Source organism: Haemaphysalis longicornis, unplaced genomic scaffold (assembly GCF_048455015.1).
Source record: "Haemaphysalis longicornis isolate Haplotype H1 unplaced genomic scaffold, Haemaphysalis longicornis Haplotype H1 scaffold_14, whole genome shotgun sequence".
NCBI lineage: Eukaryota > Metazoa > Arthropoda > Arachnida > Ixodida > Ixodidae > Haemaphysalis > Haemaphysalis longicornis.
The window spans coordinates 26,210,580-26,227,035 of record NW_027526245.1 but is presented as its reverse complement, the minus strand read 5'-3'; the positions used below and the strand labels follow the sequence as shown (position 1 = coordinate 26,227,035).

Genomic DNA, 16,456 nt, shown 5'->3' with positions numbered 1-16,456 from the left:
CGCCCCCGTCGACCCACCACCACAAGACTCTGATGAAGACAGCGCGTTCTTCGGGATCGTGACGGAGAGCGACCTAGCCGCCCAGCAGCGTGCCGACCCCGACTTACGCGTCATAATCGAGTACCTCGAGGGATGCAACGTTGCCGTTCCTAGGGCCTTCAAGCGCAGCTTACCAGCATTCAGCCTGAGAAACTCCATCCTCGTGAAGAAGAATTTCAGCCCCGGAACAAGAGCGAATTACCTTCTCGTCATCCCCGCGGACCTTCGTGACGAAATTTTGGAAGCGTGCCACGACGACCCGTCTTCCGGACATCTCGGCACAGCCCGCACTATTGGAAAAATCAAGGCGAGGTACTACTGGCCCGGCCTTACCTCTGACGTCACCCACTACGTCCGGAGCTGCCGTGACTGCCAGCGACGAAAAACGCCGCCGACAAGACCCGCCGGACTTCTGCAACCGATCGCCGTCCCATCGAGACCATTTCAACAGATTGGAATGGACCTTTTAGGCCCGTTCCCTACGTCACGATCACAGAACAAGTGGATTGTCGTAGCGACAGACTACATGACGCGCTACGCAGAGACCGCCGCTCTTCCGAGGGGGACTGCACAAGAAGTGGCGAAGTTCTTTATAAGCCAAGTTGTGCTGCGACATGGAGCCCCGGAAGTCCTAATCACAGACCGCGGAACGGCATTTACTGCGGAGCTGATGCAAGGAGTATTACGCTACAGCAACACGGATCACCGAAGAACGACGGCGTACCACCCCCAAACGAACGGACTAACAGAACGTCTGAACAAGACAATCGCAGATATGCTGTCAATGTACGTTGACGTTGAACATAAGACTTGGGACGAAGTGCTCCCGTATGTCACGTTTGCGTACAACACGGCTATCCAGGAGACGACGCAGCTGACGCCGTTCGAGCTTGTCTACGGTAGAAAGCCGACTACGATGCTCGACGCCATGCTTCCGCACGTAGAAGACGACGATCTCAACGCCGACGTCCACGAATATCTTCAACGTGCGGAGGAGGCCCGCCAGCTCGCTCGAGTTCGTATAACGGACCAGCAGCTGGTGGATGCGGGCCGCTACAACCTCCGACGCCGAGACGCCGAGTACCAACCAGGGGATCGTGTGTGGGTTTGGACTCCCATTCGACGACGCGGACTCAGTGAGAAGCTCCTGCGACGCTATTTCGGACCCTACCAGATTCTACGACGTGTTGGCCAACTTACCTACGAAGTGATCCCTGATGGTGACTCCGGCACATCACGACAACGCAGGCGGCCTGAAGTCGTCCACGTGGTTCGCCTAAAACCTTTCTACGGACGATGACAAACTTTTATTTTCATTGGTTGGGACTGTCGCTTATGTTAGCATCTGGTCGATGCACTCTTAGAGGGGGGGTAATGCCGCGAACCATACATTGGGTTTGTTTATTTGTGTTTTGCTTTTACCGCCCGGCTGCGCCGGTCTGCGTTATCTCTGCGCCAAGGGAAGCGCGTGTTCCATTCTTTCTTTCTGTGCCGCATGTGTTATCTGTTGTGATAGGGAGAGCATTCCGATCTTACGTGAACAGCCCAGAATAATCTTCTTGGATCTACTATGTTCTCGATGCGAATCGACGTTTCGAGAACCACGCGCGCCGAAAGATAAAAAGCCTGCAGTGCGGACGCCGGGGCATTCGATTCTGCGACGCTCGCCGACGCACGTACGTCACTTTGTTGACCACTGCTTCGCCGCCTCTGTATTCTTTTCAGTTGTTAGGGGAGCACAAGTTCGCTCCAATAAACTTGTTTCTTTTCCAAACAACTGCTTCGTCCTTGGCTACGTGACAATATATTTCAAGGCTTGAAACACGGCGCGTAAGGCATATGCTGCTTCTGCTGCTGCTGCTGCTGCTGCTGCTGATGATGATGATGATGATGATGAATAAACTTTATTTGAGACCATGTGCTGACATTAGGGCACCCACCCGGTGGGAGGCTTCCTTACTCCGGGATGCCTTGGGCTATGCTGGCCATCCATGCACTCTCCACCAATCGTCGCTGGTGTGACAGGTCGGAGCTGATCAGAAAAAAACATGCTGAGCAAAAAAAAAAAATACATGAAACGCGTTAGCGTGTGTTCAACGTAAACCGTACGTAAACCGTAAACCATGAGCAAAAAAAAAAATAAACCAAACGCATTAGCGTGTGTTCAACGTAAACCGTACAGTGGCAGCGGCAGCATTGCTACGTCTCAATTCGACATCAGCATAGCAAGCTTAGAGATGCAACGTTTTGATATGCAGGGCGTAATTTATATCCACAGTTCGGAAGTCACCAAACAACAGTGAAGTTTACTCGCCCTGTGTTCTCCTTCAATTTGGTACAGCAACAAAAAAAAACTACTTTTGCGGCGTAAATTTCCCTCACCTATGTTTCCTTCCGGGAGTACACTTATGGGACGTCTTCACAGGCACATTCTCTTGTACGTCACCTGCAAACACACTTTAACAGAATATAAACCTCCTGCTCATATAACACGGCACAATCAACGTGGTTTACCCTTGTTCGCTTGTTACAGTCCACTGGCACAAGGCTGGCGCTGGCACCTGACAAGAGACCGGCCCGAACTCCTCCCTTAGCTAAGGAGCCCGGCCCGTCAGGCAATCTTGCGTGTCCGCAGAGTGAGCCTGAACTCGTCGGGGACACGACCCTCCTGAGTGCGTCGCTCAGGCGTTCCCACTTGCGAGTACGTGTTGCAGTGTGGTCAGTGCAGACGCTGTGTCTAAACGAATGATGCTAACCATTATGGCGTTTTCTTGAATGCCTCATAGTTATCCGTTGGAAGTTTCTCATGACATGGGCGACTTCAGCTCGTTTTCAAGGGCAACTTGTTTTTGATCCTCGTTGAAACACAAGAAGCTTGTACATTCCTATTTATTTGTTTTCCAGTATTTCGTACTTTAGAGCAAATAGCTCTCAGACGCACGATGTGAAAGGTCAAAAACATCATCAACGTCATCATAATCGTATGAGCTATTTGATGAGACTACTTTAAAGGGGCCCTGAAAGGCATTTTGAGCACACTAAATGAAGTAGCGCAATCGTTAGATTGGGTCGTCAAGGTCATCTGGGCCAAGTATTACTCTTCTACGCGCAGCGGAAAGCTCACACTTTTGTTGCAAAGTTTGTCGCTTTTTTCTCACCCTTTCCTTCGTGTTTTTGGACGCCGCCATCTTCACATGTCTACATCATCGATTCCCAGATGTTCGTCATGAGCTAGACATCCTGCTATTGGGCGGCTTTTTCACGCACTTCCGGCAAAGATATGAGTCGTCTGCTCAGCGTCGACTCGCCGGCTGATCTGCCAGGGGAGTGTCGGAGTGCTTGAACATTTTACGACAAACGAAACAAGTGTAAACAAACTCTTAACCGTTCGTATTGAATGCAACACGGCCATAACACGACATGGATATTCTCTTACCGGAGTACGTTCCATAAAGAAAGCGTTGAAGCCCCGTGGCACTTCTTTCTTGCAATCGCAGAGAACGCCCTGAGCCGAATGCCCGGGTTTGACGCGTACATTTTATTCAACTTCCAAACAATCCAGAGATGCGTTTGGAACGAACACAACGTCACAACATGCGTTGCAAGTCCGAACCGCGATTGACAGACGATGATTTGCCTCCTCCTGCCCCTCGTAAATTCGGCACTCACCTCGCGCGCGGTTTGCGGGGACGAACAGCAAGTGACTTAACTCTGGCGCACAAGCCGAGATGGCTTTTAGCCACGCACACTGCACATACGCCATGCGAGGTTGAGTCGTACGCCGCTTGAGAAAGATAATCCAGACCATGGGAAGCACTATCCACCCGCAGAAGCACAACGTCGCATTTCATCGCCAAACAAAGGCGTCCACAACACACACACCATCGCCTCCTGTAATGCCAAACGCATCTCACCAGATCTCACACTTCCTAATGAGAGTGAGTGGGGTACGCCTGCTGTGCCCACATGTCGCGAGGTGGGGCCCAGAGCTGAACCGGGATCACGCAGTCGTAACTGACTTCTGGGGCGGTTTGTGCCTTGTTGCCAAGGCAACCGATGTTTGAGATCGTCAAAGAAAGGCTCTCGCTCCAGCGCTAGAAAGCTCAGAGCCGCGCCGGAGCATGTTTTGCCAACGTTGCCGCTCTCCACCACCCGTCGCCCCAAGCTGAACTGGTCACATGATTGAAGCGTTTTGTGCACGGGTTCTGTATCGATTTAAAATGTGTTTTTCACATGCCACCGGCAGGAATTACCACCACCGCAAAATAAGACCCGGCACCAGCGGGGCCACATCTGATACGGCGCTTTTTGGATAAACAGTGCGCGGTGCATGAAAGGGACCGAGCGCAAGATCCTCCCCAGCGGCTGCGAGTTCGCCGCCGATTAAAAGTCACGTGCTGCACTGCAGCAACGCACACCGCGAAAGGGCAAGGCCAGGCCACCGCACACATGCGGCCAGATTTTTCGTTCGCTTATCCATCCTTGAGCGGAGTGCGGAATTCATGGTGTCAACAAAACTTGCCCGTAGCAGACGGCAGTCCGAGGAGCGTAATGCGGAAGTACGTCACCGCTGACTAGCGCAGCATCATGGGAGGGAGTGCTGGCGCGCCGTCAACAGTTGAAAACAGGAGGAAACGCGGCGCGACGATAATGAGCGGTTTTTGATTTACGATTTCTCAGCTAATACTCATCGCTTTAACAAAATTCTTGCGGGAGGAGATTGCTAATACATTGTCTTATTTGGTTACATGTACATCCATGCATCGGCGGAAGGTATTTCAGGACCCCTTTAAAGTACTATAAATATTGGATACTACATTGAATATCAATGACAAAAAAAGTGTCGGATTAGGCAGATCACTCAAGAATTCGAAACTCTTTTGTTTGGCGCTCTTTTCCACAGCTGGCCTTGCGCCAAAAAAATCCAACCATCATCATCATCAAAAATACAAAACAGTGTTTTATGCTCCGAGCAAAAGTGTAGAACACCTGACGTGTATGAACTAATAAGGAAAAAGCCCAAAGGTTTGTTGCTTTAATAGCTCGTCAAACACTCCCGTGGCGGCGTCCTCTGAAGGCAAGGAAATCAAAACAGATTTGTTAGTGAAACAGCGCCTAGCTCAGATAGTATCTCGCAACAAGTATTTTGCAGATTTAAAAATGTTCGGAAATTTGCTAGGATGTTACAGATGGGAGCCCCTGATACCTCCCACCAGTGTGCGGTGTTTGTGGCTCTTGTTTTTTTTTTTTTTTTTTTTGTCGCTCTGCCTTTTCGTCAAAGCCCTGTCCTGATGCATGCCCTTTGGTGGCCCCTCACTTTGTCGCTGTGCTCTTACTTCAGTGCGCTTGGTCTTGTGCTGCTTAGTCGTTCGCTGTGACGACGCCCGACTTTCTATGCGATTGAAACTCGGGTGAAATAAAATTTGAAATAAATTTAACAGAGTGAGGTTGACGGTGTTCACCGAGGTTTTATTCTTTTTATCAAAATAGACTTCAAACCCAATTTTAAAGGGACACAGAAGTGATATGTAAACATTGCAGGATTACTCGCGCAAATTGTAGTCCGGAGTCCCCAGGCCATGTTTCGACCACCCTGGGCGCGTTTACGCGATTTTATTTAGTAGAAAAATTAATTCGAAAATGCTGTCCTCCTTTCTTTACGCTCGCCCATTTTCTGCGGCGTTTTCATGTGACGTCAGGAGGGGATAAGCTGGCAATTGGCTGCGCTACTGCACGGCTGTGGTTCTGTGGTCTGTGGTGAGTCGGCCCAGCGTTTCGTCCGCCGGCCGCCGACGGGTCGTCGCAATTCGTTCGCTCAGTTGAAACGAAGCCAGGACACGTTTGTGAATGGTAGAATTTGCCTTTCTTTACTTGGTTAGTTTGTACACTGTATCTAGCTCCAAGTCAAGGTCGCTTCACACAAGCGCTGCACAAGCGCACACGCGACGCTTCGCTGACTGGTATGCCAGTAGGAAAATATAAGGCCTCTTGAAGGCGGGAGAAGAGTCAGCGAAGTCAATATAGGTACTAAGGAAATAAAATCAACTGATATTTTTACCGTACAGCGGAAAACTAGGGTGCGGGAAGCACTTTTTTGAGCTGGGCGAACAAGCACAGCGGTCAGCAGCACGACTACGCATCTGCGAACGCTTTTCCGTCTACGAAATGCAATTGCTAGACGTGAGCTATTGTGGAAACTCGGGGGACGCTTACTGCACGAGCGCAATACAACAAATAGTCACCTAAACTGCTTGAAATGCCAAAACTAAATAAAAGTGTAAACTGATTGTACAATATATACCCTATATTACCAAGCAGCGGAGCCCGCTCCGTGGCCGAGCGGTCTGGGTTGCTAGGTATGCAACCGGGAGTATTTTGCTATTTGGCAAGTCACGAGTTCGAATCCCCGCGGGTACGTGTTTTTTTTTTTTTTTGTAAGTTAACTTTTTCGTTTTCCACCGATTTTGTCTATATTGAGTTCACCTTTTTTTGGGCCGCAACGTTCATGGCTCCACGAACTAGTTCACAAAACGCGCGCAGGCTGGCACTGGCGCGCTAGCGAGTTCTCGTTGGCGTGCTGTTGCCATAAGCACCGACTGCTTGCAGGCAGTGGGCACAGGCCAGAATGAACAGACCCTTGGCCTGGTGCGAACACGCTTTTTACGACACAGGCATGAGGGAGGCAAGCTCCGAATATGGGGGAAAAGCGCATCACATTTGGGCGTCTGCGGGTACGCGGAGGGCGTTCATGCACTGCGTAGGTTTCGGCTAGTGAATGCTACGACTACAAGCCGTCCTGGGAGGCTTATCTTGTGCATTTTACAGCCGACAACATGGCAGAAGCGCGGTACGATGATTACTGAGATATTGAGAATGCCCATCCAACAACGCCAACGGTTGTGTTTTACAGAACCGAAACCGAAACCGAAACTTGTTTGGTTGCTCACCTTGGGCATCGTCCAATCACGGCGCCCCCTCCTCCTAACGTCACAGCTTTAGTTGGTGCGGCCGCCGCAAACCGCGCATGGTAGTTTTTCTTCTTTCGCGCTTTGTAAAATAATTACCGATTTGTCAGCCGAATAACGATGAAAAGTGTGCTAATTTGAGCCAGTCTACGCAGTGCAAGCAAAAACGGGAGCTTGACAAATTCACTTCAGTGTCCCTTTAAGACTGAGGCCGGAAAATCATTCTGAGTTCTAGGTAAAGTCAGAATTGGCAAAGCCATTTGCTTACTTCTCATTTGCGGGCCTAAATATCCGCGCTGGATGTTACCAGGGCAAAGTAAGGAATAACCTGTATTATAGGGTAAAAAAAAATTATGGCCGGCTATCGCGAGTAATAAGCTAGCGATGCAGGGATAGCGGACATAACTGAATCCTACAACTTTACAGGAATAGTTATAGCATCAATGGTTTTAAATGTGGCGAGATGCTCCACAGGATGGAGCGAGAAGAAGCAACAAACGACAACAGATTACTGAACATGTGCTAAAAAGTGGGAATCATATTGTGTCAAGAGGTCGTTAATATGTACGTCGGAATTTCGAGCGCAAGAACCGGTATTCTACCCTGCAAAATGCCATAGGAATTTTAGTGTGCAAGACGCGTTACCTATAAATATAGCTTGGGTATTGCTGACGTATACATTTTGTTCTAAGTTGTTTAGCAGAAGAATACGGAATAACAAGATCGGTGCTGTGCGTTTTGATAAACCACGGGACCGGTTTTATTCGGTAACGGTTGCTCAACGACGGATAACCTTTCTGCAATTAAACAGGGAATAGAAATGTTTCGAAGAGCACAGATTGAGCTTTCACTCAGGATTGGTTTTATATGAAGAACAAAATATTTGCGTGCTGTGTTGAATAATCAATTGAATAAATGGGTAATTAGTTGCGCATGCTATCTATATATATGGTAACCTGAACACGGTATCTATAGGTTACAAAAAAGCGCTTCATTCAGTACAACCGCAATTGCTTTGGGAGCGTTCCCAAAGCAGGCTTCACGCGATAATTACACAGGACATCAAAAGCGTACGGCAGGAGTATAAGAACCGATAACGATTGGTGCGAAATGAAAGACGCTCGCTACTAGTACAAGGCGCGTAAAAATGATTCGGTAAACATTTCCTGCTAGTTTAAAAAAGTGTACGCACGCAGCTTGATTTGCAGACTGAAAGAATGAAAGAAAATTGTCAGAACGAAAGAAACCTCAGCCGAATGCACAGATACGGGCATAATTAAAGCTTTAATGCATCCAATCTGCAATGAAGTCATACCATCTAAGAAATCAAGTACTGCAACGAGCGGATGAGTGAAACTATGTTGACAAGTTGTCCGTTCTGAGTGAGGACATAAGTAAGAATGACGCTTCTGACAGACACGCGTACAAAGTTCGAAACGCTTTCCCAACATCTTTTGTGCTATACGCGCCCTTTCCTGAATAAAGAGTGATGCGGAATGCTACCAGCAGTGGCCACTGAAGATAGCTGTACCAACGAGTGTGGTTTAAGTAGGCGAGGCAGAGCACTCAGGGTGGGAATGAGGTTCGGATACCCGGCGCCAAGGCCTGGATTCCGATGTGAATGTGGAACTGGCTCGACAGCTTTTCGACGGTCTTTCAGGTCACCTTGAGGCTGACGACTAGCACATCATTGCCGGCAGATGTCGCTGCAGCTGCTTCGTACAGTGTCGGCATAGCGGCAAGCAAATACGTAAATGATTTGAAGCTGCAAAAGTCATCCATGTCGCGCCAACTCCGCTCCCTCACCCGCAGGTCGTGGCCGTCCCCGCCGAGGGCCGCCACTCTGCCTGGAGCGTGCCGCAGTTGTGCGGCGGTCTGTGCGCCGTGTCGATCTTCCTGCTGTCGGCGCTGTTCGCCACCACGCTGGCCTTCCACACCGTGAACCGCGTGAACCTCGTCAGCAACTTGCTGCGTCAGATCGTCCGGGACGCGGGCAGGGGCGGCCACAACGAGACGGCCAGCGCGGCCACGCCGCTTCCACGCGGCCAAGGCCACACGGCCACGCGGCCACGCCGCTTCCAAACCGAGGACATGTTGCCCACGCGGGATCTGGTCGACGCCGCCAACGATACAGAACGCGATGATAGCGAAAAACGGCACTGACTGGTCACCACGTTGTAGTAATGCGGGAAGGGATCTTTCCGCTTGAACCGAAACTTCACTACTGGCCTTTGGCCTTTAATATTTCTGCAGGCGATGACTGGACGAAGCAAAAATTTGGTTTTGACGTTATTCTTACGAATTGGTTCGATACATAGACACGAATTTTTCAGAATTTTTATGTTGATTTTATTCCTCCAATTTACAGATTCAGCGTAAAAGGTTACTAAAAAAAAGAACCTTCAGTACATGGGTAACAAACCGTGTTATGCCATTCACCAATAGATAGTTCAGCCGGAATGATTTCTCTTTAGCGCACAAACTTTTAACTGTCCCTTTCCGCGAAAAAGCGGCGTTGTTGTTGCTATGTAGAGACAATGGCCGCCGTTGTAAGGAGTAATAATAAAAGAAACACGTCAGTGGTCCGGTGGTATTTAAACACAGTTCTCCAGAGTGGTTCCCCGATGCACTACCCACTGTGCTATACCACAATGTTGCAGTCCGTAAAACAGATAGTTATCGTTTCTTTCTTCGTACGACATACCCAATTAAAGAATTGGCACGCAATTGGGAGCTTTGAGGGGCTAATGTGCTCACTTCATAAAATTCACAAAACTGTCAATTGGCAATGCGAAAACTGAAATAGTGCGTGCCGTGTGACATTCGAACGTGACACCACGTCACTATCACAGGTACGCACCGACCGCGCAAAACCCTGATTGTAGCGTAAACACTGTACACCAAAAACGAGCCAGTCGAAGTAGTTCATGCCAGAAGAGAAAGAAACGAAAGCCAAAAAATATGCGCAAATACGATGCCGAATACTTAAGTATCGCCAGCCTTCACCTTCAACGGAAGGATCTCTGAGATACCCCGCTTGGTTAAACAAGGACACGAACGGCATACCCTGAACCTTATGTATGGTGGTGCGCAAGATGGAATACCATATTGGTGATCGCGAGAAATGTTAGATGAGTAGGCGCCCCAATAGCAAGAAATCGGGCGTCGGCACATGGGACAAAAAAGTGCGTGATTGTGACTAATTGCGCCTAACAAAAGACGACGACGACTGTATAAGGCGCACGAGCGCTCGAAACCCTGCTCAGCTACGTGCCTTTCAAGCGCCTCACAGAGCGGAACGTTCCCCAGGAAAGAACTAAACCGGGCAGAAGCGAAAGGTGGCTGTCGTTAGCGCCGAGACCAGTATACTTCTGCAACAACGCTCGAAGCCTCAATAAAGAAGTGGGTTGAGAAGTACAGAGGGGCTATCGGCGTCCGCAGGCACGCACGCGTATTCTAGTCCTTTAGTTTACCGCTGGTGCTGCTACACGGCGCATGCGGTTCGGCCACAGCTCACGCGCTCCAATTATTTCTGACGGCTCGAGTACGTTCCCGGATGCTTCGTCGCCATCCGACACTCTGGAGCCGCCTGGCCAACACGCGCGGACCGCCATTTTGACGTTTGATGAGCCTTGGCCAGGCTTGGCTACGGAACTGGCTGCATGAAGCCGCACGCGGGTGCGATTCGTCACCACTAGATGACCCTATGTTACTCTATGCTATCACCATCATCAGTGCGCTTACAACGGAAGTTTCACTTCGGGATGCCGTGAGTGTGTGCCATAAAGCACCACCGCAAGGACAACAAGCGCTCTGCTCGTCATCGCGCGCTCCAAGCTTTGAGAACACCGTATAACTTGCAACCGCGAACTTTGTCGTACCTTGATGGCGTCGCGAAAACGGGAGGCGCTTTCCCTTCAGGAAAGGCTATACGTACTAAACGCAGTAGACAAGCAGCCAGAGCGGGACAGAGTCGACATCGCTAGGAACGTTGCATTGTCGCGCTTGTTTTTCACCGATCGCACAAAAAGGTAATCGCGCATTCGCGAGTTTTTTTTTAACGGTCGAAAGCCACAGTTGCAGAAATACATGGTTGAAAGTCAAAGCTACACTGGTTTCGTTCATTTTCAAAGGTTTCCTCACTGCTGCGTTTTCCTGATTGCTACGTTTTGTTTTCCTGGTTCGGTGAAAAACGTATGAACTGGGTTACACTGTAGTATAAAATTCTATGGCTGCGCGGGATAGCCGCGACCGGCGGCCTGCGCACAACTGAAAAAGCAGTTTGGTGCGCAGCACTCAAAACGGCCTGTCCTGTCACGGTGGAGCCGGCGTCACGGCGGCTCGTGGAAATGAGACGCGCAACTCTGCCGAAGTATACCCAGGACGTACAGCTCAGAACAGTCGCCAGAGGCATTTGGAAAGCACAGTCTGGCAAGCCAATCAACGTCCCGTGCGAACGCGAGCCAACGCAGGCGGCGGTATCCCTTGCACCGGTTGTGTTCGGCACGGATTGGCACAGCGATGCAGTCAAGTCTTCTGTGTGACCGGAAACAGCTGCTAGAAACGCGCGATCGTCGGTGCACGAGCGGCGCGCGCGCGCCGGCGCCAAAGTGGGGGAGGTCCTCTTGTGCAATAAAGTCTCGCCCGTACAGCGGCACCCGCTCGCTCGCAACTGCTTTTGCGCACTGCGCGTGCACACTATGGCGGGCGCAGCAATTCCGCACGCTAAACGCTAGCTCCTGCTTTTCTGCAGCTCTAAGGCGAGCTAACAGAACACCTGGCATTCGTAGAACGTGTGGCTAAGCCGGCGGTGGCGACACTAGTGGACACACGGCGTCAGCAGGAAGGAGTATCACGGATGTGTCGTGCCGCTGAAGCACCCGCCCATCTGGCGCTCGCTTGTACAGTGAGCACAGAAGAACAGCACAATAAAACATGCGGCTGCCCGTGCTGCTGGTCATGCCCATGGCTGGGTTGCAACTTCAGATGGCGTTACTCGCAAAGATACATCTGATAAATGTTCGCATCATTCACGCAAAGCAACTCGCTGCCTGATTGATATTGCGAGCTTGATGCAATAACGAAATTCTGCAATAGTTCCGCATAATGGGAGGCCCGACCTGTTTTTGCATGCAATTACGTCTCCTTCAGACGATAATATGGGGGCTTTTTTTGGAAGACGAAACCTTCATTGGACTACTGAACGCAAATATTTTGGTCTGTCTGTCCCGCGATTCAGCCACTCCGCCAAGAGATAAAAGAATCCTGAAACGAAAAGTTTATAACGGCAAAATCTGTGAAAACCACAAAAATCTCATTTCAAATAGACTCTGTACCTCTGAGGGCAACTGTCCTCTTTTAAGGTAGCATCCATTGACCCTCGCTTTACACACACACACAGCGCGATGACGAACGAACAAAATCTGGCACTATACTTCATACATGTCGCCGAAAAGGTGACCAAAAAGAAAATATTAGGCATATTTGAGGCAAAACACGGGTACTAAGTGATCTGCTTTTATTTAAAAATGAATGTGCACTTGATATTTGCGATAGGAACAGGAGGAGGAATAAACGTTTAATAGCTCAGTCAAGGTTGTTGGGTTGACCGCTAGGTGGGGGACCTCTTTAGTCCAGGAAGCCCTGGGTATTGGCTCTTGTCGCGCTCGGTCTACCAGATGTTGTTGCTATACAAATAAAAAAAATATTCGTTGAAAAAATATGTTGACCGGGGAATACAGAAAGAGCTCGCGTCCGAGCCTACACGTCGTGGTGGCATTTCAAGTCCACCGGTAACGAAAGGTTACAACCGGTGGCACGCGAGCAGTTCAACGCGGGAAAATTGAATTGACTTGAGCACACCTCCGTTGTCCGTATCATGGGAGGAGCGATACGGGAGGGGAATGACGCGTAGGGGTGAGTGGGAGGGAACAGGAGAAAACATTTTCCTTTCATGGACGGCGGAAGATTACCGTCTTTCGACGACATTTTCAGGGAAGTGAGCACGTAAGCGGCCGATTTTTTTTCCATAACTTTAAACGACGCTCCAGATAAGAGTAGCGTAGGCCCCCTGTTCTCTTCGGTCCCATAATAAATAAAAGGGAGGCGTTTTTTTAAGGTTACAGATGTATAAACCGCGAATAAATATAATGCCGCTAAATATAAGCAAGGGGTGTTGAAGCCTCCTACGTCCTCACATTCACTGCGTAGTCCTGTCCCTGCCGGTCCCCTTTTTCTACTCCGACCGCAGCTGTCTACGAGCGCAGCGTTGATGCCTTGCATTGCTGCAGTGGCCCATGGTGTGGCACATGGCCGCTGTTCTTGACGGTACATACTGGCTCACAAGATGTGGCCCAAGGCGCCCCGAAAAGTTGAGCTCTACAAGTAACCTGGTAGACCCCCTCCCCCCTCCCCAAGGGCAGTATTAAATTAAAACTAATTTTTGTGGAGCAATCTATGGGGAGCTTAAGTAACCACGTGTCTCACTGTTCGAAGGCCTGCTGGGAAATCACGCGAGTTGTTGCTGCTGCTTCGGCTAAGCGGAAGTACCTCTCTTGCTGCAAACACCCGGGATGTCTTTGGGACGTGACCCTTCGCAACAATAAAACAATGAAGTGAAACAGGGGAGAGGAATGAGGGATTTCATTCGCGATTTCGGAGCACAAGAAACATCGTCTACACAAACAACATCCGAAAGCTTTCGATCATTTAAAACAGTATATCATTCAGCGTGTAGTGTAATTTTTAATCAAGAGAACAATTCCGAGTATGAAAATCGTCTCTGGGCTCTTGATTTGGTGATTTGATGATAAGAATTTGACAATCCCGCACAAGGTACACTGTAAATTAGCGGTCCCATGTGCACATTTTATTGACTCGTCCCCTGTGTATGCGACCGTCGGATTGATACAGCAACTATAGGTGGTAATTATGGCATTGCTCTGGAGACTAGAGGCTCTATTGCGCACTCCAGTCCCCTGAATTCCTCAGACAGGCTTCAAAACGTGAATGCAAGGCCCAAAAATTACCTACACCTTATGAAGGATAACCGATCAGGTAGTCGTGCCTCCGTGGCTGTGGTTTCCGCTGGAGAAACACAGGGGCCCGGGTTCGGTCCCCAAAGCAAGCCGGCAAAAGCATTTTGTTTTTTCGCATATGTACTCGGCGACGCACGAGCCGTGATACTGAAGGTGGACAATGGCGAACGACGACGCTTACATGGCAATGAAAAAGGCGAAATTGCCAAAATGAAGCACCAATTATGCAGCCTACACACCTTATTTCCGTACCTGTCACAAGAAAGGAAACAAATATGGTTTGTAGGATCGTAGCAGCCCATAATTTTTCACGACCCACGGCGGCGGCGGCGACGGTAGACCAGGGTGCCATTCTCGAGGGCGAGCTCTCCGGGGACCGAGTCGGCCACATCAGCCGTGACGGAATCAACCACTACGGCTCGCGGCCAAGCCCAAGAGTGCGATCGTTTAGCGGAAGCACTGGACGTTGCAGTCCCGGTGGTGTTGGCTGCGCGGTCGGCCCCTTGCCTCGGCTTGTCCATTATCTGGCGGATCAGGCGCCCGGCGGTGCCCACCCGCCTGACAATGTGGAAGGCCAGGGTGCCCGCGAACAGGGCGGAGACGACGACCAGAAACAGGGCGCACACGCCCACGCACACCTGCGTGGTGCCCAGGGACGGCTTCTTCCAGGCTGCTCTGGCGACATCCTTGAAAGAAAAGGAAAACGGTGACCGGTGGCTGAAGCAATAGCAGTTAGGAAAATTTTTTTAAATTTCCAGTGCAAAAAAAAAAAAAGGAAGGGCAAGACTCAGAGCGGGAATCAGAGCCTGTGTGTCTCGCTCTACATCTCATCCTTGTTGCTGTATTGTGTACTTCCAAACTCACAATATGGAAAACCAAATCGCCCAAGCATCAAATGTAGGTGTTTCAGTTTTCCCGCCCATAAACACTCTCAGAACGGGCCTTTTATGGAAGTATTAAGGAATCAGGTGCCATGTAGAATTCATTCAAAGCTCTCGCCTCTGCAATATCGCAAGGCGTGAAATCGGGTGTGACTACCTCCAAATTTTGAGAAGAAATGTGCATGCCTCTGCTTCAATTGATCGGTACTAAAATCCAATTTATTGTTAACACCGTGTCTACCAAACATTTTTAATCACCTGATTTTTGGACGTTCGCAGCTAAAATTTAAGTAGAAAATTACCTAATTGACCACATCTCGCAAAACGTACATATGTATTTTACTAAATGCATATGTTGGACTTCTAGTTCCCCATTTTTACTTTGATAAAAGGCATCTAAATGTCAGAAGAAATGTACTTGCCTCTGCTTCAACTGATCGGTACTAAAATACAATTTATAGTTAACAGGGTGTCTACCAAACAACATTTTTTAATCACCTGATTTCTGCACGTCCGCAGCTAAAATTTAAGCAGAAAATTACCTAATTGGCGACATCTAGCAAAACATACAGATGCATTTGTCTAAATGCATATGTTGGGCTTCCAGTTCATTAATCACCATTTTTACTTTCATAAAGGCATCCAAATGACTTTAATCGATAAAATTCGCTCCATAAGAAATCTCTCCATAATGCCCCGCTTTATATTTTCTAAATTTCTAAATTTCCTGGCACGGACTCTCCATCGGAACAAATGTCAGCTAACAACATTCCACTAGTTCAGTCCTGAAGAACGCAACTCCGCTTGGACTTCTTCAGTTCTTTGCTTAACCATTAATTTGCGATTCACCTTTAATTGTATTTAACCCCTTTGTCGAGAAGAACTACACATCACCAGCCATGGTCTCAAACACCATATTTTACAAAACAGATACCTATCAATTTTCTCTTTCTTCCCCACACAAAGTGTCTCAGTGGAATTCCTTGTCATGGTGTGATGGCCTTGCACAGCATGTTTATTTGTCTTATTTTGAGTATTCCTCTATGTAGCACTGTATATATGTCCTAATTGTTCTCACTTAGTTATCTATTGCGTTCATGTTGTCACAAAGGTCACCGTTTTGCTCATTGTGACTCGTGATTACCGATCCTGCTTGGACCACGTGCTGTGGTGAGCCGTGTGTAATAAATAAATAAATAAATAAATAAATAAATAAATAAATAAATAAATAAATAAATAAATAAATAAATAAATAAGAAACTTGTAATAAAATACTTACTTTATTCAGCGCCATTTATGGCTCCCGCTTGAGGTGTGCCAATTGAGAACTGTACCTGACCATGCCATCATCAACAGATTCTCAGCTTATTCGTATCCACCGCAGTACGGAGTCATGTCCCCGTTACCGCCAACCACTCCTGTCCAGCGTGGCCCCAGTTAGAGTGAACTAGACTTCTAGTTCACTCTACCCTAGTGTTGCACAGCAGCTCTGAAATTCGCTGCGTAACAAGGTGCTAGTTTTGCGTCATGATTT

At 48.8% G+C, this 16,456-nt stretch overlaps 1 protein-coding gene across 1 annotated transcript in view; it reads left to right on the top strand.

Moving 5' to 3' along the window:
- LOC144164810 (uncharacterized) overlaps positions 1-9,167 on the top strand; it is a 34,224-nt gene extending 25,057 nt beyond the window's left edge. Inside the window, exons 2-3 of the mRNA XM_077695074.1 lie at positions 2,573-2,740; positions 8,817-9,167. Coding sequence (XP_077551200.1) covers positions 2,573-2,740; positions 8,817-9,167 — 519 coding nt within the window. The remainder of the gene's footprint in view (positions 1-2,572; positions 2,741-8,816) is intronic.
- The last annotated feature ends 7,289 nt before the right edge of the window (positions 9,168-16,456 follow it).